Source organism: Stigmatopora nigra, chromosome 1 (assembly GCF_051989575.1).
Source record: "Stigmatopora nigra isolate UIUO_SnigA chromosome 1, RoL_Snig_1.1, whole genome shotgun sequence".
Classification (NCBI taxonomy): domain Eukaryota; kingdom Metazoa; phylum Chordata; class Actinopteri; order Syngnathiformes; family Syngnathidae; genus Stigmatopora; species Stigmatopora nigra.
The window spans coordinates 25611651-25636283 of NC_135508.1; the positions used below are offsets into that span (position 1 = coordinate 25611651).

General features: G+C 40.5%; 1 protein-coding gene across 2 annotated transcripts; it reads right to left on the reverse strand.

The window, feature by feature from the left end:
• Nucleotides 1-1005: 1005 nt before the first annotated feature.
• Nucleotides 1006-24391, reverse strand: hmga1a (high mobility group AT-hook 1a). Of its 2 annotated transcripts, none has more exons than XM_077714100.1 (5): nucleotides 24152-24391; nucleotides 23135-23230; nucleotides 17519-17599; nucleotides 11270-11323; nucleotides 1006-2658 (listed from the first exon to the last, which is right to left on the reverse strand). In XM_077714100.1, exons 2-5 carry the CDS (start codon nucleotides 23213-23215, stop codon nucleotides 2593-2595), a joined length of 282 nt encoding a protein of 93 aa, XP_077570226.1. In that variant the 5' UTR covers nucleotides 23216-23230; nucleotides 24152-24391; the 3' UTR covers nucleotides 1006-2592. The 2 variants fall into 2 exon arrangements, with proteins under 2 accessions (XP_077570226.1, XP_077570233.1); XM_077714107.1 differs by lacking the exon at nucleotides 24152-24391 and adding an exon at nucleotides 23928-24083.
• Nucleotides 24392-24633: the final 242 nt, after the last annotated feature.

Here is a 24633-nt window from a genome sequence, read left to right on the forward strand (position 1 = left end):
ACTACTGTAAATACAAATTAATTAATTACCACCCCCTGAAGAAACAAAAATTATGATATTATTATGGAAAAACATCTTTTTATTGGTTCTAATTCACCACCTACTCACAAAGTAACACCTATCTAGTTGTTAAAATCTTCAATAATAAAATGTAACTACTCAACAGTGGCGGGCCGGGATTTTACCCGTTGAAGGCCCCACGAAAAAATGCACTGACCCCCACTGCGGTAAGAGAGAAAGGACGGGGGCTTGACGGAGGCACTAGGAACATAACATAAACTTTAAATATAACTTAAATTACTTTAGATTATTATACACCCACCATTAAAAATAACTTTAAATCTGACGTTACACTAAATTTAAACCTACTAGTTGTGCAATAACCAAGGCAAAGATGTTAATGTATTCCACCGCGACTTTCGAGGTAGAACTTCTTGCTACTCCATGCCTCAGAACCGAGTGTTCTTTTCGTTCAGTTATCTTATTGTCTGAACTGCTTTATCCTCACTAGGGTCGCGGGGGGTGCTAGAGCCTATCACAGCCTACTTCAGGGCAGATGCCAATTGCAGGCCACAAGGAGACAAACAACCATGCATGCCTATCCTCATACATACACACAAAATATGTGGGGGTAAACAGCAATATTAAAGTTGGATGCTCCAGTGAGACATAATTAAATTTACCCCCAAACAGAAAATAGTAACCACCGCTCATTGTAAAAGTTAAAAACATTTAAGGGAAGTAACGTTTGAAAATGATTTTCTATCCTCCCTCAATCAGGGTATTGATTACCGTTATTGATCATTGTCAAATCGAAGACTTAACTGAATTTATCACGAAGACTTCTAATTCATTTGAACTAGGAGGGTTGGAAACAAATGCCACCACCCAACTCAAATGGACCAATTCAACCCTATAATTTCAAACCCAACAACCCACTAATCATTAAAAACACGTCATTCCATGCATCTCCAACCCATGTCTTTTAAAATAACCAAATAAACATTTAATGGAACACATGACAGAAAATTATCTTTATTGACCATTTCATCTCATACAAATTGTTGGGTACCATAGAAAATATATACATTGTACATTTATATACGGTGTCCTTTAGAAAGAATGATTTCTTCCTCAACTGGTTCCAGTATATAAATGAACAGATGTAGATGTCAGTTTTTGATACAAATCAAATTTTGAGAAACAAGCAGGAAATGTCTAATCTCAGTGCTTTTTCAGTGCACAACAAGAAAAAGAAAAACCTACTCAACTGTTAGACCCAGTGAACACATCAGTCAAGCTGACAAGTCTCCCTGACTCGCTTCACACATGCACACACGCATACACGAGTCTGCAAGCTGAGGCCTGCTTCCACCAGGTATATAAAAACAAAATAAAAACAAAAACGTAATCAAGAAACCTGTCCAACATCTGCCAAAATAAACCAACACTAAAGGGTTAAATGCAAAGATACAGTATAGTCTGCTGAATGAGGTACCAAACTCCTCCAGGCATTGTGTTGTCTGTTTGCAGTTTTCCGGGGAATATAACTGAGGTTGCAGCAGCTGAGGTGTGTGGATGGACTTCCAGGTGGACAAAAAAACATTTTAGGAATCCAAACACATACTTAAAAACGCATATTAAAACAATAAGAACACGAGAATTACACAAATCAAGATGTAGGTGGTAGGTGGCATGAGGGGGATAACATATGCAGCCCTATGAGATTAGTACCAATTTACATTAGGGTTTTTATGTCGGCAGTTTGTCTTTGAGTTAGCAGGGTGAGGGTGCAGGAAAAACGTCTGTAAAAGCTCCCTGAAAGACCGACTACTCCCAACCCGGTACCCTATGCTTTATGAACTGACACTATCTTAACAGAAGCAGCACATGGTTTAAGATGGTATCAAATTAGCAAGTATAGAAAAAAAAAAACAATAACGATAAACTAGTTGTCTCCCCCACTACAAGGCCGTTCAAGAAGAAACACCTCACGTCCTACATGACAGAACGTTCTACAATTGAGTGGTAACACAGGGGAAAGGAAGAGAAATGTATATGCAGTACACAACCAGTGATCTATTCTCATTGTTAACACAGAAAATCAACCCCATTGAGCAAACGATGCAAAGAAAAGGGTAAACCACACCACGAAAGCACGAGTATTGGTAAAAGTCACCTTTATCCAGTACAAAACAAAGTCTACAAGCCCTACCATCTCAGACGCAGGTACAGCATAATCAATAAGTAACATTGAGTAAGGAGAGGAGAAACAAAAAAAGACTACAAACCATCTCTCAGTGGAAAAAAGAAAATACACTAGCCCCCTAAAAGCCCACCTGTCCTGTATAAAAGACTGGTGAAACTCAAGATATAGAGAAAAGCGCTGTCGTATGTCATGTGATACTTAGACCTACTCTTCAGGTCCAGCGTTCTATCCAGTGCTGTTGCATGAGAATTGTACTTTGTTGGCCCTTGTTTAAACCAAGAGGCTCTCGGTGATCATGAAAGTAGCACTGCTCTTGGAAATACAGTCCAGTTATGGTTAACAGTAAGTCAGTAAATGTTAAGTGAGGTAGCATGCGCTTTATATTACTGGTCCTCTTCCTCCTCCTCTTCCTGCTCAGAGGACTCCTGTGAAGCCTTCTCTTCCTTGTCCTAAAAATGAGAGAAAACAATGTTTTAATAAATGCTTAAAGCTCAACACTTTTGACTATATTCAGAGGTTCAATGTTTATCCTACATTTTGACAACGCGCTCTGGTCTGAAGAAAACGGGGGCAGTGACTCAGTGGGCACAGTGAGTCACCAGTCTTTTTGTCTCCCATAACTAATTCCCAGCTGGTTGTGTTCATTCATAAAAATAAGTTGAGGGTAATTACGGGTCATTCCACCACATGACTAATGTCATCGAGTTGCCAAGACGAGAACATCCAGAACTACTTTACTACGGAACCACAATGTCTGGGAAGAAGTCGTGGCGTAAGAAGCAGTCGCTTTTTATTCAGATACTTCAAAGAAAACCTAGAGTGGTTATATTGGTTATTATTCAAAATTTACTTGTACAATACATCAATATCATCATATAGAGTGTCAGACTCGGTCGGGTTCGGTCGCGGGCCGCTATAGCGTCAATTCGATTTCATGTGGGACGGACAATTTTTTAAAAGGATTAAATAAACTGTATAAAAGGGCCTGAATATTCAGTTTTTCTTTTTTATAGATCTAAAACAATGTTTATTTTATCTTTTTAATCAGACATAGGCCTTGTCGTCATCATTGACTTGACAAAAAGCCTAGTATTCATCATACCCTCAGCTGCGTATGACGAAATTGTATAGTGCTTCTCCACAGGTCCGCCATCTCAGGCAAGACCTCTTAACTGACATATTCAGACTTGTTAGCACTCCGCCACGATGGAAACATCGCATCACCTCTTGAGCGCCATTTTAAATATATTTTTAGATTTTAAAATGATTTTTGAACTAAAAACAGAAAAAAAATAATAAAAATTACAATTATTGATTTAAAAGGGGGAATATCAGGAAATGTACAATAAATCTATCTTCTTCATTTTATTTTGATCCTAAAACAGAAAGTCAGCACTCATGATTAACTTTCTTGGGCCGCACAAAATGATGAGAGTCAGATTTGGCCCCAGGGCCGCCACTTTGACACCTCTGATATACCGTGATACTTTGTAGCTCAAAAGGTTATTGTTGTAGAATAGATATATTAATTGTAAAGGGTGTAATAAATAAATAACCAACAGGTTGATGTAAAAATATTGTTAATTACCTGGTACCCATTGGTTGTGGTAGACATTTAATTCACTTTCGATATGAGGGGCGGATTCGCAGTGCTGTCATTGGCAGTGAAACCAATATCGTGAGACAAAATAGTATTGCGAGTCTTGTATAGCAAGGTACTGTGATCTTCACTTCGCGGCCTCACCACATTGCAGATTATTTTTCTGAGAAAACGTTCATAAAAATGTGAAAATCCATGCTGAAACTGGCAAGCGCAAGCCACTCCCGTCTTCTGCTTGCAACTAGGAAAATGGCGGAAGACAGAGGACTGTCACTCAACTCAGCACCGAGGGGGGGGAAAACGGCAGGCAGCTGGCAGTGTACGTTGTTTTTATCCGAAAATAGACATTTCTCATCTGCGGAACAGAACTGTTTCTTTGCCCGCTTTGAGACTGACAAATCAGTCCCAGTCTCAACACCCCCACCACCACCCTGCAGCAGTACACTGACGTTTCTGGAAGATGAAGTGAGACTGGTAATGCGGTCTGTGAACACCAGGGAGGCTGCTGGCACCAACAGAGTACCTGGGAAGGTGCTTAAAGCCTGTGCTGACCAGCTGACTGGAGTCTTCACAAACAAATTCAATTGTTCCCTGCAACAATCCATCATTCCATCCTGCCTGAAATCTGCCACCATTATCCCTGTCCCCAAAAAGCCAACCATTGACAGCCTGAATGACTATAAGCCTGTTGCACTCACACCTGTGATCATGAAGTGCTTTGAAAAGTTGGTCGCCCGCCATATCAGGAATAAAATCCCTCCCTCAGTTCACCCTCACCAGTTTGCTTATAGAGCCAGCAGGTCCACAGAGGATACTATCGACATTGCTCTACACACAGCACCATCGGAATTACGTGAGGATGCTTTTCATTGACTATAGCTCAGCCTTCAAAACTATAATACCGGACATTCTGACTGACAATCTCCCACCTTGGACTATCCTCTTCCATCTGCTGCTGGATAAAGAACTTCTTAACAAACCGACCACAAACTGTTAGACTTGGTCCCCACCTCTTTTCCTCAATTACACTGAGCACTGGCTCCCCTCAAGGCTAGGTACTTAGTCCTCTTCTGAACTCCCTGTACACATACGACTGTACACAGACCCACCAGTCTAACTCCATCATCAAATCAGCCGATGACACCTTTGTGGTCGGACTCATCTCAGGAGGGGATGACTCGGCTTACCGAGATGAGGTCAACAAACTGCCTTCGTGGTGCTTGGTGAACAATCTCACACTGAACACCACAAAAACGAAATAATCCTGGACTTTCGCAAACATAGCACAGATCTGGCCCCACTTCTCATAAATGGAGTATGTGTAGACACGGTCCAGTCCTTTAAATTCCTGAGGGTCCACGTCACAGATAAGCTCTCCTGGTCTATAAACACCACAGCAGTAGTGAAGAAGGCCCAGAAACGACTCCATTCCCTCAGGGTCCACAGGAGGAACAACTTGGACACTTAGCTTCTGGTAACCTTCTATAGACCACCGTGGAGAGCATTTTGGCATACTGCATCACAGTGTGGTACGCTGGAAGCACGGCAGCAGACAAAAAGGCCATGCAGAATGATTAACACTGCCCAGAAGATCGTCGGCTGCTCTCTGCCCTCACTGGAAGACATTGCCAGCCCCTGTTACCTCAGCAGAGCCAGGAACATCATCGGGGAACCATACCTTCCCGGTCACAATCTGTTCCAGCTGCTGCCCTCTGGCAGAAGCTATAGGTCTCATAAAGTACGTAAAAACAGGCTTACGTTTTTTACCCCACATCCATTAGGACTCTAAACTTGCGGTAGGTAACACGACACACAATCCCTTCTGTGTAATAACTTCGAGGTGAGGTAACATGAAAAAACGTTGGGTGGTGATCTGCCTCCTACTGGCGGACTGAAGGTAAGTGAAAGACAGTGAGGTAAGTGATCTGCTCGGGGGTGATGCGATGTATCCATCACGGCAGAATGCCAAATCACGAGTCTGAAATTATTTTCACTTATTTGGGTCTTTTGCCGAAAAAACGCACCTTATGGCACTACAAATTTCATCAATTGCAGTTTCTGGGTATGATGACAATAAGGCTTTCGTCGAGTCAATGATGATGACAAAGCCTATGTTCGATTATTATAACAGACAGTGGAGGTTTTTTGAGGTCGTTTTGTTACCTGACACGTTTCCATGCCACGCTTAGTCAAGAAAGTACAGTCATCCGTGGAATATCGCGGATAATGTAGACCAGACATGGCCACAAGAAGACAAAATGAACTTAATACAACTAAGAGCAAAGCCTTTCTGCCTGTATACTGGAAAGGAAACAGAAAGGATGGATACCAAAAGCCTTCACAAACTGTTTCTTCCCTAACGCAAATGTGTACCTCGCTGAAAGGCCTCCCCTTCAAGGACTTTGAGATACGAGCTTAATGCGTTCCGCGACTGAGCTCGTACAATTGTGGTCAAAAGTTTACATACACTTGTGAATAACAATCTCATGGCTCTCTTGAGTGTCCAATTATTTCTAACTGATTTTTCTCTGATAGTGATTGAAACAGATACTTCTTTGTCACTAAAAAAACATTCATGAAGTTTGGTTCTTTTATGACTTTATTATGGGTGAACAGAAAAAAAGTGATAAAATATATATATATAGCAGCGCTAATATTTGGTTACATGTCCCCCGGCCATGTTCACTTCAATTAGGCCCTTATGGTAGCCATCTACAAGCTTCTGGTTGAAACTTTTGACTACTTCTCTTGACGGAATTGGTGCAGTTCAGTTAAATTTGATGGCTTTCTGACATGGACTTGTTTCTTCAACATTATCCACAAGTTCTCAATGGGCTTTAAGTCAGGACTTTGGGAAGGTCATTCAAAAACCTTCATTCTAGCCTGATTTAGCCATTCTATTACCAGTTTTGATGTGTGTTTGAGGTCATTGTCCTGTTGCAACACCCTAGTGCACCCAAGACCCAATCTTCAGACTGATGGATTTAGGTTATCTTGAAGAATTTGAAGGTAATCTTCCTACATCATTATCCCATTTACTCTCTGTAAAGCACCAGTTCCATTGGTAGCAAAACAGCCTCAGAGCATAATACTACCACCACTGTGCTTGACGGTAGGCATGGTGTACTTGGGGTTAAATGCCTTACCTTTTCTCCTCCAAACATATTACTGGGCATTGTGGGCAAACAGCTTGATTTTTGTTTCATCTGACCGCAGAACTTTCCCCCAGAAGGTCTTATCTCTCTGTTCATGTGATCAGCAGCAAATTTCAGTCAAGCCTTAGGGTGCAGCTATTGGAGAAAGGGCTTCCTTCTTGCACGGCAGCCTCTCATTCTATGGAGATGGAAAACACGCTTGACTGTGGACACTGACACCTGTGTTTCAGCAGCTTCTAATTCTTGGCAGATCTCCTTTTTGGTGATTCTCGGTTGAATTTTCACCCCCCTGACTGTTTTCTTCTCGACCGTGGCAGTGACAAAAACAGTGCCATGCACTTTATACTTACAAACAATTGTTTGCAGTGTTTCTCTTGGGACCTGCAGCTGCATTGAAATGGCTCCAAGTGACTTTCCTGACTTGTTCAAGTCAACGATTTGCTTTTTCAGATCCACGCGGAGTTCCTTTGACTTTCCCATTTTAGCGTTTGTGGTCATCTGCATCCAATGTGCCTTCTTTAAATGGCCTCAGAGAAGTCACCAGCTGTAGTCATTCATAATCACAAGAAGTTAAGAGGCCATGCTTTAAAGCTCATTTCACTGACGCAACCTCCTAAGTCACCAAAATTGCTAATTCATGATGCTGTATGTACATTTTTGACCCAGAAGATTTGATCATTTTTTCTGTTCACCCATAATAAAGTTGTAAAAGAACCAAACTTCATGAATGTTTTTTTGTGAAAAAGAAGTATCTGTTCCAATCACTCTATCAGAGTTGTAGAAAAAAACGGAAACCCAAGAGGGCTATGACATGTTCTTCCCAAGTGTATGTAAACTTTTGACCACAACTGTATGTTCCTTTTTCTCGTAACTCAAACGAACGTTTCCCATAAAAATGAACTAATTATCTATAGCAAAAAATTGATTTGTTCCAACCCTCTGAAAAAACAAAAAAAACAGGATATTGGATTGGAAAAACATTTTTATTTGTTCTAATTTGCCGTCTATTAACAGTGCAACAAATAACTTGTGATTATGTTTAATAGTACAAATGTACACCTCTACTTATGAAATTAATTAATTGCACTTGAAAAAAGTCAACGCTTTGTCCGCCCAGTGCTCGTAGAGACATTACACGAGGGAGTTGTGGGGAAAGAGACAGTGCCCATGATGTTCTTATGAGCACCCTCTCGTATATAAAAATTTGTTTAGTATCTCAAGATAAATATTTGCAAAAATTTGTACCTGTATTTCATATTGCTTGTATTTTGGCGCATTCATATGTCGAGCTACGAGTTCTCGGATGCCAATTGGCCAATTTCTCTCATTTCTGCAGCCTTCACCATTGTGCCCTAAACGCTCATTATTTGTGCATCAACCAAACTGAAGAAAAAGTGAAAAATGCTAAGAATTAATGAAAAAGTGGCACTGTTGGACATGAAAGCGGGAAACAGCGACAGTAACTGGAAAATACAGACTTGAATCTAGCGTTCACTAGCATCCATAAAACCGCCTCGATATCATTAACAAAGGATGCCAAAACGGTCGCAAACGCGCAAAATAAGACCATTGTCCGAATGAAAAATGCACCTTCTTTCTGGATCCAAGATTGTAGGCAAAATAATTCTAGCCTGGATGCAAATATAATCTGAGGTAAGGCTAAAGCTTTCCACAATGTTATGGGGCCTGAAGGTGGTAATGGAGACAAAATGGCGATGAACACGATCCTCAGCCTGGTACCTCAAGCCAGACTAGCCCGCGACGACCACGTACAACTTTCGTTTTCAGCAAGGGTTGGTTCGAGAAATTGAAGCAGCGATTCGGCCTTCATAGCGTGTCGTTTATATGGAAAGGCTGCCTCTTGCGGCGAGGCATTACGTGTTCCCTAAAACTATTGAGAAAAGCTGCCGGAGCAAATCTTCAATATGGATGAAAATGGCCTTTTTTTTGGAAGAGAATGCTGTCCCGAACATTTCTGTCCAAGGACGAACTAAAGAAGCCAGGGTTCAAGGCTCTCAAAGATTGATTGACTCTCCTCATGTGTGGGAATGCTGCTGTGTGGGGCTCTTAATAAAAAGAAGAAAAAAAACACCAAAGCCACTCTTGCTACTGAGACTCAGCACTGAAAAAAAAAAATCATTTTTTTAAGTACATAAAAATGTAAAAATTCACACAGAAACCTGTAATCAGAGGTCACTCGCGCAACTAGGACTCAGCACAGAAGGAATCATTATTATAATTATTCTTTTAATGCATGGGGGTGACCCTACTTTGCAGATTTTCACTTTTCACAGGGGGTCCGGCAACCCAATAACCACGATAATCGAGGTATTACCGTAGTTCTGTTTGAGCTACAAGAGTCCAATTTCAAGTTTGGGAGGACATTATGTACCTTAAACTTCTTTTACTCTCTAGTCCTGGGGTAGGCAACCAGCAGCTCCGGAGCAACGTGCGGCTCTTTTATCCTGCGGATCTGAGTGGCTTGGGAAATAAATTACAGTGGTACCTCGACATACGAAATGCTCGATACGAGGAAAATTATGAGCAAATAATTATCTCTAGTCTTTTTTGCCACATCTGTCGTGTATAACAGATATTTACGAGCACTGAACGGTTTCTTCACACGAGTTTCGCCTACACATGGACCAGAAAACGCACAACGCGCATCCATGGGCAAAAAGAGGGTTTTCTGGGTAAGGAAGTATACTGCACACAAAACCAATAGCCAATGGCAGCCTTTCTCAAAATAAAACTTTAATACCCATAATCAATATGTGGGTAGGCTGAGCTGTTACATTTTTTCAGTGTTATTCCTTCCTTAGCCTGTTAGCTTCTGTGATCGCTCATTCAAGACTACTTCTCGTTGGTAAGTGGCCGTGCGTTATCCTATTGCGAGGACATTTGTGTGCATCATTTTCGGATTATTTTGAAGGGAATACGACAGCAAACTGCCCATCGATTGCAAACGAGAGGGTGGAGGCGTGGCAAACGGCTAACCCGGAGAACGAAGGTAAAAACAATTAAAACTGATAGATTTACCAAAGGGTACTCCAAAGTTCAACTTTCAATAATGGAGGCATCTGATATCATAACCTTTTATTCTTGCAAGAAGAGAATCCATCCACACGCGCCTCCGGTCACATGATTCTGAAGACCCCGGTGTACTTTTGCTAATATATTCATAAGATTTAAACAACATGCATAACAGAAGTCTAAACATTATTCAGTCTCATAATAATTTGTCTCAGTTCTCAAAACTGTTGTAGGTCTGTCGAATCTTCAGTTTCAGTTTTTTTGAATTCAGTTTTGTGTAAAGTTATATTAAACGTATGTTTGAGTGAGTGTGTATATATTAATCCAAGTTAATTTAAATTTGTTTGTTAGGTTACGAGTGCGTTGGCGTGCAAAGCCCCAGTTTAGGTTGTTATTTAATTTTATCCTGTGTGTGTATGTTCGCTTTTTACTCGTGTGTTTCCCCTCTTCGCTTGCCCTTGCCTCTTGTTTCCAGGTGCGTATCATTGACAATTATTTCCAGTCTTGTCTATTTAAACCCCACGGGTAGTTTGTTATTTGTTGGACCGTCTCATTTACGCTACCTTGTTTCCACGTCTCCTCATTACATGTTCTAAATTGGAGGATTATTGTGATCTTGATATAAGAATAAATATTTTATTTTTTTCGTCACTCAAAATAAACGTCATACTCGCAAAAGCCGGTATACCGGTCAAAATGCTGCCCATTTGTTGCAACTTTCAACTGCAGCAAGGCCAAGTATGGAGAAATTTAAGAAAAGCTAAATATCAGAAGCAAATGGAACATTCAAAGATGCCAGGGCAGATTCATTTGCATTTCCTTCCGATGCCTAAATTGTGGAGAAAAACGATCTAACAATAAACATTTATAAACACTCATAGGTGTACGGCTGGGGTGAACCCCAAAGCATGAAAGGGAAGTTGTTTATGAAAAAATATTTTGTCTTTCTATTTAATAAATGCGTTCATAAATTCATTTTAGATATAAAACAGTATTTGCGGCTCCCAGTGTTTTCTTTCCCGTGGAACAGGATCAAATGACTCTTTCGGTGGTAAATACTGCTGACCCCTCTAGTGTGAGAATTCCAAAATTAAATGTCAATGGTTCACTCCTATAATAAATCATAGATTTAAAAAAAGCAGGTTCAAATAATGCTTCAAAGTCAAAATTCTTGTTGCGCCAATAGTGACATGAAGTGTTTTGGAATGTACTCTGTGTGGCAGAAAACGTGTCCTGAAATCACCCTAATTGTATTAGGACGGAGATTTTTACCTCCTTCTTGGGTCTTCCTCTGCGTTTTGCACCAGGAGCAGGTTCTGCCTTTGCCTTGAAATGGAAAAAAAAGTGTGAGTAACCATGTGTCATGTTTATTTTGTGGCATCGCACTAAAATGACCGGACCTGTGTTCAAGTTAAAAAAATGGAAAATTATTGATAATGTATCTGTTCAGACATGGGCTTTATCATAATCCAATCACCAAAAGCCTATTGTCATCATACATAGCAGTGTATGACGAAATTGATAGTGCTACTCCACAAAGTGCGCTTCCCCGAATTAAATGCCATGACAAGAAAATGTTCAAGAAAAACATGTTTCCAACAGAGACACAATCTAAATCGTGGAAGTTACAAACTTATGCTCAACATAGGTCATCCCGGTCCACCGGTCAGTACTGTTCAGGTGTCGTATGAGAAAATAAATATTTCAGTTTAAAGCCTAGTGCACAAGATGCACCATTGACTCTTCACTGGCAATCCGCACCCAATGGCACACTCTGACTGATGGTTGCTAAATCAGAAAGTCAGTTTCCAGACCAATCACTCGATAAGTACTATCACCTAATTTTCGGTACATGCAAATCCACTTTTCATGCGCTATTAATACAACATATATGGCTCTGCACTGTGTACAATGAAGAAAGTATTTTACTTATCGTAAAATTGTCAAGAGCGCTTGGTATGCGATAAATAGGACCATTAGCTTTCGTGTGACATCAACATTTTGTGCACGCTGGGGTCAAAGGCTTTTTCAGACGAGCATGAGCAGCGCACAGCTTTCCGTCCATTAACACATTCATTGTGAATGTGGGAGTGTCCGCACCATAAATCCACTTTTTGAGGTTTTCCCAAGCTTTAGGACTCTCAAAATATGGTCCTCACACTTCTATGTTCTTCCCGAAACTAGTAAAACCCCTTTGCACAGCTCTGATAATCCTGTAGTCCTTGAAATAATGAATGTGATAAATAAATCTCTGACTTTTGGGGGGAAAAGTTGGAGATGACTGTTGTGTAGGAGTGATATGTACTGAAAGTCTGTTCCAATGCTGGTCAGTGACAAGCCATAAAAGCACAATGATGATGTTGGACAATGTTTCAAAATAGTCCAGGAAAAGGTTTCCCCCAAAATAAAATGCTGTCAAAAACCAAAGCTTTCTTCTTTTGAATGGAATGATAAGTATAATTGATCACTGTGGGCTTACAAGTAAGGCCCCCCTAACCACCCTACCAAATATATTACCTCAGTGCAAAAGCACGTCACCATACATAAGACTGTGATAATTTAAAAAATTGACGTTGTGGGGTATTTCATGACTTGGATTTTGTTTGTGTATAGTAGAACAGTAATTTGCATATCAAAGGGTGGAAATTGTCATATGTAGAAGCATTATTAAGCAAAGATAACACTCATTCTCATCTTCTGAACTGCTTAATCCTCCCTCATTAGGGTCGCAGGGGTGTTAGAGCCTATTTGACCTGTCTCCAGGCCACAGGCGAGGGACACCCTGAATTGGTGGCGAGCCGATCACAGGGCAGAAGGAGACAGAAAACCTTGCACTCTCACACCCATATCTACGGGCAATTTAGAGTGTCCAATCAGTCTACCATGCATGTTTTTGAAATGTGGGAGGAAACCCTCGCAGAACATGACATCACCTAGATTCAGTGGCGAGCCGTGCATTTCACACCTAGGCCTTCAGTAGTGCAGTGTGTGAATCAATCCAACCCTCAATAAGTAATTTATGGCTAAAAACCTTTAATGCAGAAACAGCTGCGATACATAAAAATAATCAATAATAACCTAAAAAATTCAAACATTATTTAGGAAAATAGACATTTTACTCAGCAAAAATTATTTCAATTTATACACAAAATCCAGCCTCCATTCTTCCCCCAAGAAGATTTCAATTACTCTGTTGTACAGATTACACATGCATTTCAGCCCCATCAAGAAGTTCTTTTCTATCGCCATCAAAGCTAATAATGACAGTCGAGTCTAACCTGTTGTAGTTCTGGAATCAGTTTTGATTCTATTTTGGGCTGAAAAGGTCCGCACGACAGAAGCAGTGGACAGGGGGATGGTCACTGTCAAACCCACTTATGTGTACAGCCGCCACATGCTCTCACTCAGATTTTTCTGCTGAAGGAAGTCAAGGAGACTTTTGGGAGATTTTCCTGTAAAATCATCCATGGCATACATTACAATCAGTTCTGTTCTTAGCCGACCGAGGCAAATCGAAAAGTGTGCCGTGGCTCTACGTTAAGATGGAGAAGGCTGCGTGAGGGAAAGTTTTTTGGTATTCCCGAAACTTCCACATAATTTCCTGTTGGGTTTATTCTGTATTACTATAATACATATGTGTAGTAATTCATTTCTTTGTTAAAATCATTCTTCCTATTGTTCGGCTCGAGGACATAAACAGCCGCCTGGTCCACTCTCACGTGGACCTCTTATCCAAGGAATGTTTATGCTACATCTCACCCAGTATCGGGCTCTGAGGGCTGTTGATCGGGAAGCAGCAAGGACTCGGGATATCTGCCACTTCCATAACACTCGTATAGTGTACATACCTCGTGACGCACTTCGGGCTTCGTTATGTAATTGTTATATGATTGTTAGGTCAAATGAAGGCGTGATTGTTTGAATCCAAATGAGGGTTGGTTTTAGTTTCCTGTTCTGTTATTGTTACAGATGTTGTTTTTGAACCTTGTAATTGTTTTGATTCATGGCCTTAAAGCCGTACGCAAATTACTATTCGAGAGGATACTTTTGAAGACAAGGGGCTTTGCTGTATCTTCCCTTAAGGTCCTTATCCATGATGCAATCTATTTAATTAAATGTCAATAATTGAATAAGATGTCTACCTGCAGATATTGATAATTACACCAGAAGGGTAATTATTAATGAACCTATCATTTCCTCTGTGTGGTGATGCAGCGCTTTCATCGTGTCCCCGAAATGAAAGTTTACACAGTCTATCAAACCTTTTAAGATTTCCCGATTTTTCTTTACTTTTTCGTTGTGGTGCTCTGTGTCCCTGTGCACTTGCTCGCTGAACTGTAACTCCACTCAGGTTTCCCCAAGGTTTGAAGAGCACCATTGCTCGTAAGTGTAAGGCAGTGCTTTGATGTCTCATTGCTGGTTTGCAAATTTGCTCCAAACACCATATCGATCGGTGGCAACTAACAAGCACTCTCAGCAATACAAGCCCGTGAGCCAGGGGTAGCGCTCGTATTTGGCAAACTGAAAGTGGCGGACAAACCCTTTTCCCTGTTGTAAATCAGGCTTGCTAGCTTAGGAATTGACCACCCTTTCTTAATGATGTCCATTTTTTTCTGGAGAAGTCCATCTGGAAAATGGCTGTCAGCAATCCTGCAACCAAATCCATTTGTTTTCCTCCGTCGGCCATTGTGGGTGGAGTTTGCCTACTCTATCACTATCCAATCATAGTGGGTGAAAGCAATGACGTATCCCTACGCCTACGAGAAGGCAATGACGTGTCCTTACGCCTGCGAGAAGGCCGTAGTGTCGCCAAATCAAATTCAGGGGTGGGGAACCTAGGGCTCGAGAGCCATATGTGGCTCTTTTGATGGGTGTATATGCCTCTCCGCCATTTTCAATCGTAATTTTTCTTCCTTATTCTCTTCTGCATGCATTCTTTCATTGATAATTGATTAGCAACAGTGAAATAATGTTCTCAAAATAATTCAGATTTTGTTACTTTCAAAGTGGTGAAATGAATAATAAATGCACATTTTCATTTTTACTTTTAAATTCTGAGTATGGCTCTCAAGGAATAATGTTTGAAAATATGAATTGTTGATGGCTCTCTTCGTCAAAAAGGTTCCCGACCCCAGAGTTAAAGCTACAGTTTTATCGACACATGTAAGGTTAGATTAAATCTGTTTTTGATTGTGTCCACATCATAATCCAAGTTCGTTTAAATTTGTTTATGTAATGTTACAAGCACGTTGAAGTGCAAAAAGCCCCCCCCTCGCTATACGTCTCTCTCTCTACCCCTGCGAAAATTATGTATAATTTCAGTACTATTAAACACATTTCAGTAATATTAAAACAATAGTTATTTGTTACCTTGCTAATAAGGGGAGAATTAGAACAAATAAAAATGTTCTTCCAATCCAATATCACGTTTTTGGTTTTTCAGGGGGTTGGAACGAATTAATTTGATTTTAGTTTAGTTCCATGGAAAATGTTTGTTTAAGTTACGAGGAAATTGACATACGACCTCAGTCCCGGAACGCATTAAGCTTGTATCTCGAGGTACGACTGTATTTCAATTTTCTTCAAATCAATTTAAAATTTCTTTTAATTTTTTTAAATTTCTCTTTCTGCTGGTGAAAGAAATCGAGGGGAAAGACTGCTTTTGCCATTATTTGTGTAAACTTCTTCCAAAATGTAAATCATATAAATTCCTTTGTGAGCCCCTGTACGAATGGAACCTCCTTTTTAGGGCAGTTGATAATTTATTGAACACATTATGGTGCCTATTGCATTGAACCGCCTGCAGGAGGCAGGCCTCCCTCTCCGCAGAAAGATGAACACAGGGCACTGGGTTCATTGGCTATTATTTTGGAGGCCAAGAGGAACTATAAAGACTCCAGGCACTGTAGTTCGCTGGCTACCTGGCCCACGGCTCAGAAACTTCTGGTGGAAATGAGCAGAGGCCTAAACCAATGGCCTATACCAGACATGGGCAAACTACGGCCCGCTAGGGATTTTAATCCGGCCTGCCGACGTTGTCCAAATGTTTTTTTCCCCCAAGATGGCGCAGTCACGCGGATGCTAGTGGCAGTAGCTCTGTCCACTTTTATTTGTTTTTCTTGTTTTACAGCCCCTCTATTTTTTTTAAATTACATTTTAATATTTCTTAATACATTCCTTTTTACTTTACTTTTTACTATATACTTTAATTATGAGTGATGAGTATGTTAGTACTTAAGTCCTTTTTTTCTGTTTCTGTTTCATATGTACTGTTAATGGATGCAGCTTTTTTATATGTATCTTATCTTGTGCAGACCCGGCCCATCCGTCAATTTTTTTAAGTCAATGTGGCCCCTGGGCCGAAAAGTTTGCCCACCCCTGGCCTATACACTTAATCAAATGGCCTTAGTCGCTGAACCCATATCACAAACTTGAGTAAAATATAAATATTTGCCTTACCCCTCATATGTAAAGTAGCAGTGAGGACAATGCGCATGGTGGGTTCAGAGTGATGGACAAAAATCAGTTGTTGCTATGAAGACAACAGGCTGGGAAGAACTAGGACTGTGCGTTGAGTGGAGTGTTTGCTGGTAATGTGGAAACAGCATGAATGTCTGCACCCATGTCACTTTGCGCATGACATGCTGATGAAGAACAATAACTACACTGAGCATCACTATGCAGTTGCACTATGCTATTTTTGACAGGAACTGTAGGACATCAATGATGAAAGCCATGGAATACCAAGGAAAATGCGTTCTTCAGGGTTTGGCTGGTGCTATTATGTTGTGTTATAACCATGTGGTTAGGTCACTTGGGCTATTTTGGGCGAGAGAAAGGCATTGGACGGCCGAATCAAATTTGGACTAATTTTAGGCCAGTCGTAATGACCAATTTAAGTAAGGAATATATTGTCTCGTAAATTAATGCTAATATGCGATAATCTTGATTAAAAAAAATCAACCACTAATATATAAAGCACTCATTCAGATGCAGAGCTGCCAACCTCCGCCAATGCCATTTGAGAAGTACCCTAGTCCTATTTCCAGAGTGAATGCAATTCCCGCAAAATCGATATGCGATGAAGTCATTCATCAGAATGCATTTGTGTTACCGAATTCTTCCAATTTAGCAGTTGAATCAAGATGGCGGAAACCGTAGCGATGGTGTAAATTTTGAGGCAGTTAAATAGGAAATAAATAATAGAGAAATAATAGAGATAGAGATAGAGAGAGATAGAATACTTATGTACGTACGTACGTACGTATGTATGCATTTCTACTATAGGTTGTGACCCATTTTTAACTTTCTACTGGTTATGCAGAAATATGAAGTGGTCAAAGGATACCATTTTATATAAAACAGGACATTGTAATTTGACCAAATTTTATTGACCTGCATGGAATTTTTTTGTGATTGGGATAGAGATTGTCTTTCTGATCCAGTAACCTTAGTTAGGACTTATCCCAATCATTGCATTTCAGTTATTTGACGCGATGAACTCAGACATCATGGACTTACTTTGCCCTTGGTGGTGGTTTTGTTTTTGCTTCCCTTGGGCCGCCCTCTCGGCTTCTTTGCAGTCGGGGATTCGCTGGGCTCCTTAGAATCAAGACACTCATGTTAGCCAAAAAATCTGAAAACTCCAGTGTTTTTTTTAACATTCTGCTCATGATTGCACTGTAGAGTAAATCCAATAATAACTTGACATGCGAGTGCCCCAACATATGATCAATTTGAGATACAAGTAAAATTTTGAGCAAATATTTACCTTGAGATACAAGACAAATTTTGATATACGAGCATACAGCCGACGCGATAGGCTGTTATGAGAACATCATGCATCTTTCTCACCGCAACTCCCTCCTGTAAATGTATCTACAAGCACTGGGCGAAGAGTTGCATTTAATCGCCCCCCCCCCCCCCCCCCCCCAATAGTCGGTCCAGTGTGTGCGCGTGGCGGATTTTTCTCTGAGTATTTTGAAGGGAAGACAAAAGTAAACAACCCTCGATAGGTTCCTTTTAAAAACTGAAGCTGAAAGTCGGGGTGGTGGTGGGGCAAATAGAGCCAACCGGGAGAAGGTATAAAAATGTAAAACAAAATTAGAATTAAGTTTAGTGTAAGGTTAGATTAAATTTACTTTTGAGTGTCTGTATTATGATCAAAGTTCATTTAAATCTATTACGAGCATGTTGCCGTGCAAAAAGTCTCTTTCTCCCCTCTGCGAAATCATTTTAGCAGTACTAAACACCATGACAACTACAGTGGTACATTCGACATACGAGCATTTCGAGATACGAGTAAAATTTTGAGCAAATAAGTATCTCTCAGGTGGCCAAGACATGAGACTGTTTATGATGTTAGCGCACTGTCTTTTTTGCCGCATCTCTTTCGTGTATTGCAGATATCTACGAGCACTGGGCGGGGCGTAGCATTTTTTCAGTGTTTTTTTCCTGTCACTCAGCACGAATAGCGTAGCGATCATTAGCATGAAGACTATATATTACTTCTCGTTGGAAAGTGGTTGTGCGGTATTTTATTGTGAGGACATTTTTGTGCATCATTTTCGGACTATTTTGAAGGGAATACAAAAGCAAAAAAAAAAAGCCCATCGATAGTGAAAGTCAGGGGGAGGCGGGGCAAACAGCCAACCCGGTTGGGAGAAGGAAGGTAAAAAAAAAAATGTAGAAAAAAAATTGAATTAAGTTTAGTGTACGGTTAGATCAAGGTTGGGCCAACTCGACATTTCACTTTAAAAATATGTACCTCGACTTACGATCGCAATCTGTTCCGAGACTGTGATCAGGCATATCGTAACTCAAGTGGACGTTTTCCATTTAAATGAATTGAAAACAAATTAATTTGTTCCAACCCTCTGAATGAACACAAAAAACAGGATAGTGGATTGGAGAGAAAAAAAGGTATTATTTCTTCTAATTCACCATATATTGACAAAGTAATAAATAACGAGTGGTTTAACACTAATGAAATGTGTCTAATAGATGTAAAATCAGACGTATATCGCAGAGGGAAGAGACAATGAGGGAGGCAGAGGTCAGGGCTGTTCGGGGGGACTTTATCCATGGTAACAACCCACTCATAAACGAACAAACAAATTAAAATAACTTGGATAACTATATACAGACAACTTTTAATGTAACTTCCCACAAAACTGAATTCTAATTCAGTTTTAATCTTTTTTTTTTTACCTTAGTTCTACGAGTTGACCCCAACCGGACGTTTTGCCAGTCTTCAAAACGGACGCATCAAGAGTTGATTGTTTTTGCCTCCCCTTCAAAATATTTCGATAATGACGCATACAAATATCAACACAATACGCATAATCCAAGCCATAGAATTAGCGCACCACATCACTTTTAGGTTTTCGTTCTTGATGTTGTTGTGTCTCTTAAAGGCACGAGTGTTCTCCACATTGTACACTAGTAGCGGCTTAATTTTATAGTCACCGCTCGCATTAGCACACAACGCTAGTGTTGTGCGGTCCTTCATGGGTTTGTGTCTCGGTAATGCCTTCTCCTAGACCACGATGAATGTCCCCCTGGGCATCTTTTTCCAAAAAAAAGACCAGTTTCATCGCAGTTGAAAATTTGCTGAGGCGTGTAACTTTCCTCTGCGATAATCAAAGCAAATATCTTGTTGCTAAGGATGGTGGAAATGGAAGTGGAAATCAATTATCGCGTTTCGTGTCCATTGACAACCGTCGGCTTTTCTTTGCAGAACTTTGCCCATAGTAATATTGTTTACCTGGTGTGTAAATGTAACCAACATGTGACTTTGTTTTTGCAAGTTTGTCAATTGAAATGAATATAATTCAAGTTCATGTTACTCTTATATTTGTTTTGGTTAAACTAGATTAATATGTTTCATCCCCAGAACCCCCTGGTAAAGTTATTGGCTTAAAAGTAGTAGAAACGTCTTAAGACCACTTTGTCTTGACCTGGACCAAGCCTCAGGATAAACCTGACATACAGGATAAAGCTAAAGGATATTTTGATGAAAAAAGGAATGCACAGTGATAGGTCCCGAATCTTCACCATTACAACCACCTACACTGCTAAAAGCCTAGGGGCAATGGATACGTACTGGGTCAGAGTCAGTGCAACCAATGATGGAGGAGAAGGCGAAATCAATGAGCAAAATCACTATGTCCTTGCAATGCCACCCCTAGGTATTGCTCATTTATCACTAATGAATAATGTTCATATATAAACAGGTTGAAACTTGAAAGTAATGACAGCACATTCTATATTCCATTAGAGGACAGAAAATAATAAAAGCAAATACTGAATAATGCTATGTATATTTACGTATTAGTGGTTATGACTGTAGCTTGTTTATTACATTTGTGCCTGTCTTCTTCACTATAGTCTTTTTCTTTTTTCTTTTTAGTGAGACCGAGATTCACCGACAAAAAGATGAAAACATTTATGGTCGTGAGGGCAGGGAACTCATAAACTTTGATGTGACATTCAATATTTGTGTCATATACAGTGGTACCCCGACTTACGATCGTAATCCGTTCCGAGGCTTTGATCGTATGACAAGCATATCGTAACTCAAGCAGACGTTTCCCATTAAAATGAATTGAAAACAAATTAATTTGTCCCAACCCTTTGAAAAAACACAAAAAAACAGGATATTGGATTGGAAAAAAAGGTTTTGTTTCTTCTAATTCGCCATATATTGACAAAGTAGTTTAATAGTAGTAAAATGTATTTAATAGATGTAAAATTAGAAAATAAATTACATAGTAATATTGTTTACCTGGTATGTAACTGTAACCAACGCGGGGGGAAAAGCGGGTGGGTAGGGATATGCACATTCCGCCCAGTGGTCGTACAAATATTTTATATACGAAAGAGATGAAAAAAAAGACAGTGCCATGGCCACCTGGCTAGATCGCATCACAAAATTTTGATCGTATCTCGGTCAAATTATTTGATCAATATTTTCATCACAAGACAAGAATGTCGTATGACGAGCGGTCATATCACAAGGTTTGATTGTATTAAGAAATATTCAAATGTAATTTAAAAAAAGAGAAAAGGGCTGTAAAACAATAAAAAACAAATAAGCGTGGACAGAGCTACTGTCACTGGCTTCCGCGTGATGGCGCCATCTTGGCCCTCTCTCTCTCTACCCTCCGCAAAATCTGTCTAGTTTTAGTTCTATTAAACACATTTTAGTAATATAAACCACTAATTATGTGTTACTTTGTTAAAAGGTGGCGAATTAGAAGAAATAAAACACATTTCCCTATCCAATATCCTGTTTTTGGTGCTTTCTCAGAGGGCTGGAACATATAAGTTTGTTTTTAGTTCATTTCAATGGGAAACGTTCATTCGAGCTACGAGAATATCGACATACGAGCTCAGTCCCGGAACAAATTAAGCTTGTATATTGAGGTACCACTGTATTTATTTTTTACTCTGTTAATAGAAATCAAAATAAAACTGTTGAAAAAAATTCTATTCCAATATCCTGTTTTTTGTTGTCACCAGAGGGTTGGAACAAATTAATTTCTTTTTATCGTATTTTCACAACTATAAGGCGCACATAAGTCAAATTTTCTCTCCAAAATAGACAGGGCACCTTATAATCCAGTGCGCTTTATATATGAACCAATACTAAAATTGTTACCAGGATAAAATAAAACAAATCAGTCGATAGGGTAAACCGACTCTACTATTTTCCCTTAGACATAGTACTGTGCAGTGAATGCATATGAAGTAGTTATTTTGTCAATAGACCCAATGGATTGTGGCCTATGTACATCAACAACAATACAGCTTGACGAAGCATGAAAAGCACCGTTGGAAAAGTCATGCTAGCTACCAGCTAGCTACTATTTGCGAATCGATTGTGACTGTCTGGACGTACGTATTAAACTCGGCATTTTCGATGGACAATTGTTCAATTTGGACACCGAAAATGAGGACTTTGATGGTTTTGTGGGTGATGATGATGCGAGTATTGTAAAGAGTTTTGCTTCCGTTGCCTTTTTAAAAAACGTGTTTTTATGTTTTTTCATGTAGCACAAAACTAGCATGTTCGCCGTTGTAGTATATTGATACTATCAGTGCAAAGCCGTCAGCCGTCAACCTGGGTGCATTGATAAAAGGACTATGGGACCTTTTGTCTAAAATACCTTTCGTATTTCTGAATCCTCACCCTTTTGCTTACGGTGACAATGAAATTTCCCGAATACGGAATCAATAAAGTTATCCAATCCAATATATCCCAGCATTCACTGTGCACCGGAAATAGCGTCTGGGGCTGCTTCCGCAGACAGCGCTATTACGGTTTGCTATTCATCCATAAATGATATATATACGCCATGCCTGGCTGCGTCTAAAAGAACGGTGCGTCCTTTGTGTGTGTAAATAACAGAATTAGCACACGTTATTGACACTGCGGCTAAAAATACGATGTGCCGAATAGTCGTGAAAATACAGTAGTTCATTTCTATGGGAAACGTTGATTTGAAATACGAGTAAATAGACTTACGAGCCCAGTCCCGGAACACATTAAGCTCGTATCTCAAGGTGCCACTGTACACCAGAATACAGACACCTATAATTTTACTAAACTGTAAGTCAGCGCCATAAAAAAAGAAAGAAATTGCGCAAGCAATAAATTAATGAATACATTTTGACCAATTACCCTACAGTGCAAACCCACATTGGTGGATTTCTTGTTTCTTATTCATTGTTGCGGCTCATAGCCACCAAAACAATTCGGCAAACTGCAGAATGGCATGTCTGCCGGTGCAATAGGAGCAAAGGTGGGTCTGAGTGCATTAAAACTGATTAGGCAATTCGGCTATTTTATCGAGCCGATGTGAATTTAAAGAAATTTGTCACTTCTTGCTATCCCAGCCATGGTCATTTGTTGGCAACCTTCCCAATTCCAAAGGTTTGGATGTCTAACTGTCAGCGGGAGTCAATGTATCAATAGTATTATTAAGAATGATGTTATAATGAGCTATCCTACAGCAATACATTAAAAGACGGGAATATCACATTGCAATGGTTGGATAGGATGGCACTCCCAAAACTGGTGAGTCACGCACAGTTGATACTGAAAAAAGTGCACCTGAAGGATTTTTTTTTTACCTGAGGAAGCTTGCGGGGTCTTCCACGACCCCTCTTCTCTGTCTCCTTCTCCTTAGACGACACTGTTCCTTTGTCGCTCATGATTACTTCTCACACCTAGGAAATAAAACCACACATGGTCAAAGCCCCTTGAAAGACAACGCGCTGGTTTCACTTACATGGGGGAAGGGTAGTGAGTGGAGGGATGGGTAGTGAGTGGAGGGGATGCGTAGTGAGTGGAGGGGATGTGTAGTGGGTGGAGGGGGTGGCTAGTGGGTGGAGGGGGTGGCCTCCTGGGTGGAGGGGGGGGGGGGCTAGTGGGTGGGGGGGTTTAGTATGGGGGGGGGGGGGGGGGGGGGGGGGGGGTTGGTTCATGGGCGAAAAAGGCGCAAAGCCACAACGCCTCTAGTTCTGAAACCTACGGTTGCCTGTGGCTCTATTTCGGGCCCATGTGCACGCTCATACGCACGGATCTCAGTCTAACCGGCTTGAATAGTGCAGCCAGGAGCAGCAGGCCTCACGGTGCGTTCACATACCAAAAGCATCCCATGCATTCAGTATATGCACCCCACTGGGCACATACATAAATCAGAGCTTTATCTACATTTTATTACAGCGTGCCGTTCTTAAACGTGTGGAAAATATCAATTCATCTCGTTCAAAAATGCGACCTAGCTAACGAGGCGCGTTTCGTGTTAAGCGGCGGGCAAACATCAACAATAGGCGGGTTCTCATTGAAAGCATATCGCCTCCTCTCACTGGGGCTCGAACTATACTCTTTAAATTCTCTTTCGGGTGCAAAATGTGCACTCACCTGTTTAAAACCCAGCCCGAATTCCAAAACGAAATATGCCCCTTAAAACTAGGCGCTTTACCCGGTTAGAGAGCCATGTACCGACCTACTACAAAGCGTCGTGTTGAGTCGACTCACAAGTACGCAGCCCGCCCCCTTTAAATCCAAGCAAAGCATTAAAAGCAACTGCATTCAGGAAGGTGCTGTTTTTGTTGATATTTGAACATAGAACGTGTTTTTCTCACCAGTAGAATACGAGGTTTAATCCAACGCGGTCCAAGTAGAATGCGCGTCTCCTCTCCTGCAGATAAAAGGGGAAAAGGCGCCAGTTAGGAGGATTTTGGGGTGATATAAAGAGCCGCCCTCATGGGAGCAGGAGGACTGTAGGGCGGAGATATGATAAATGGGCCACCAACGGCACTCGATGGGCTCAACCCCCATTCACCCCCCTTCTCCCTCAGCACGCCAGTCTTCGACTAAAATGGATGCGTACAACTTGCGCCACGCATGCGAACTACAGGGAACAATGTCTGTGTGTAAATAGTATAATTGAGTGGAGGGTAAAAAATGATGTGCCAGGGCCATTCCAAAATCAGTGGGCGTTTAGTCCCAAATGTTAAATGACCCACTTACAAAATAATCATGCCGTTTCTGAGTATATTTTGTTGTTTTTTTACCATTTACAAATAAAGTAAAATAATTCTTGAAAATACATTTCTAAATGAAA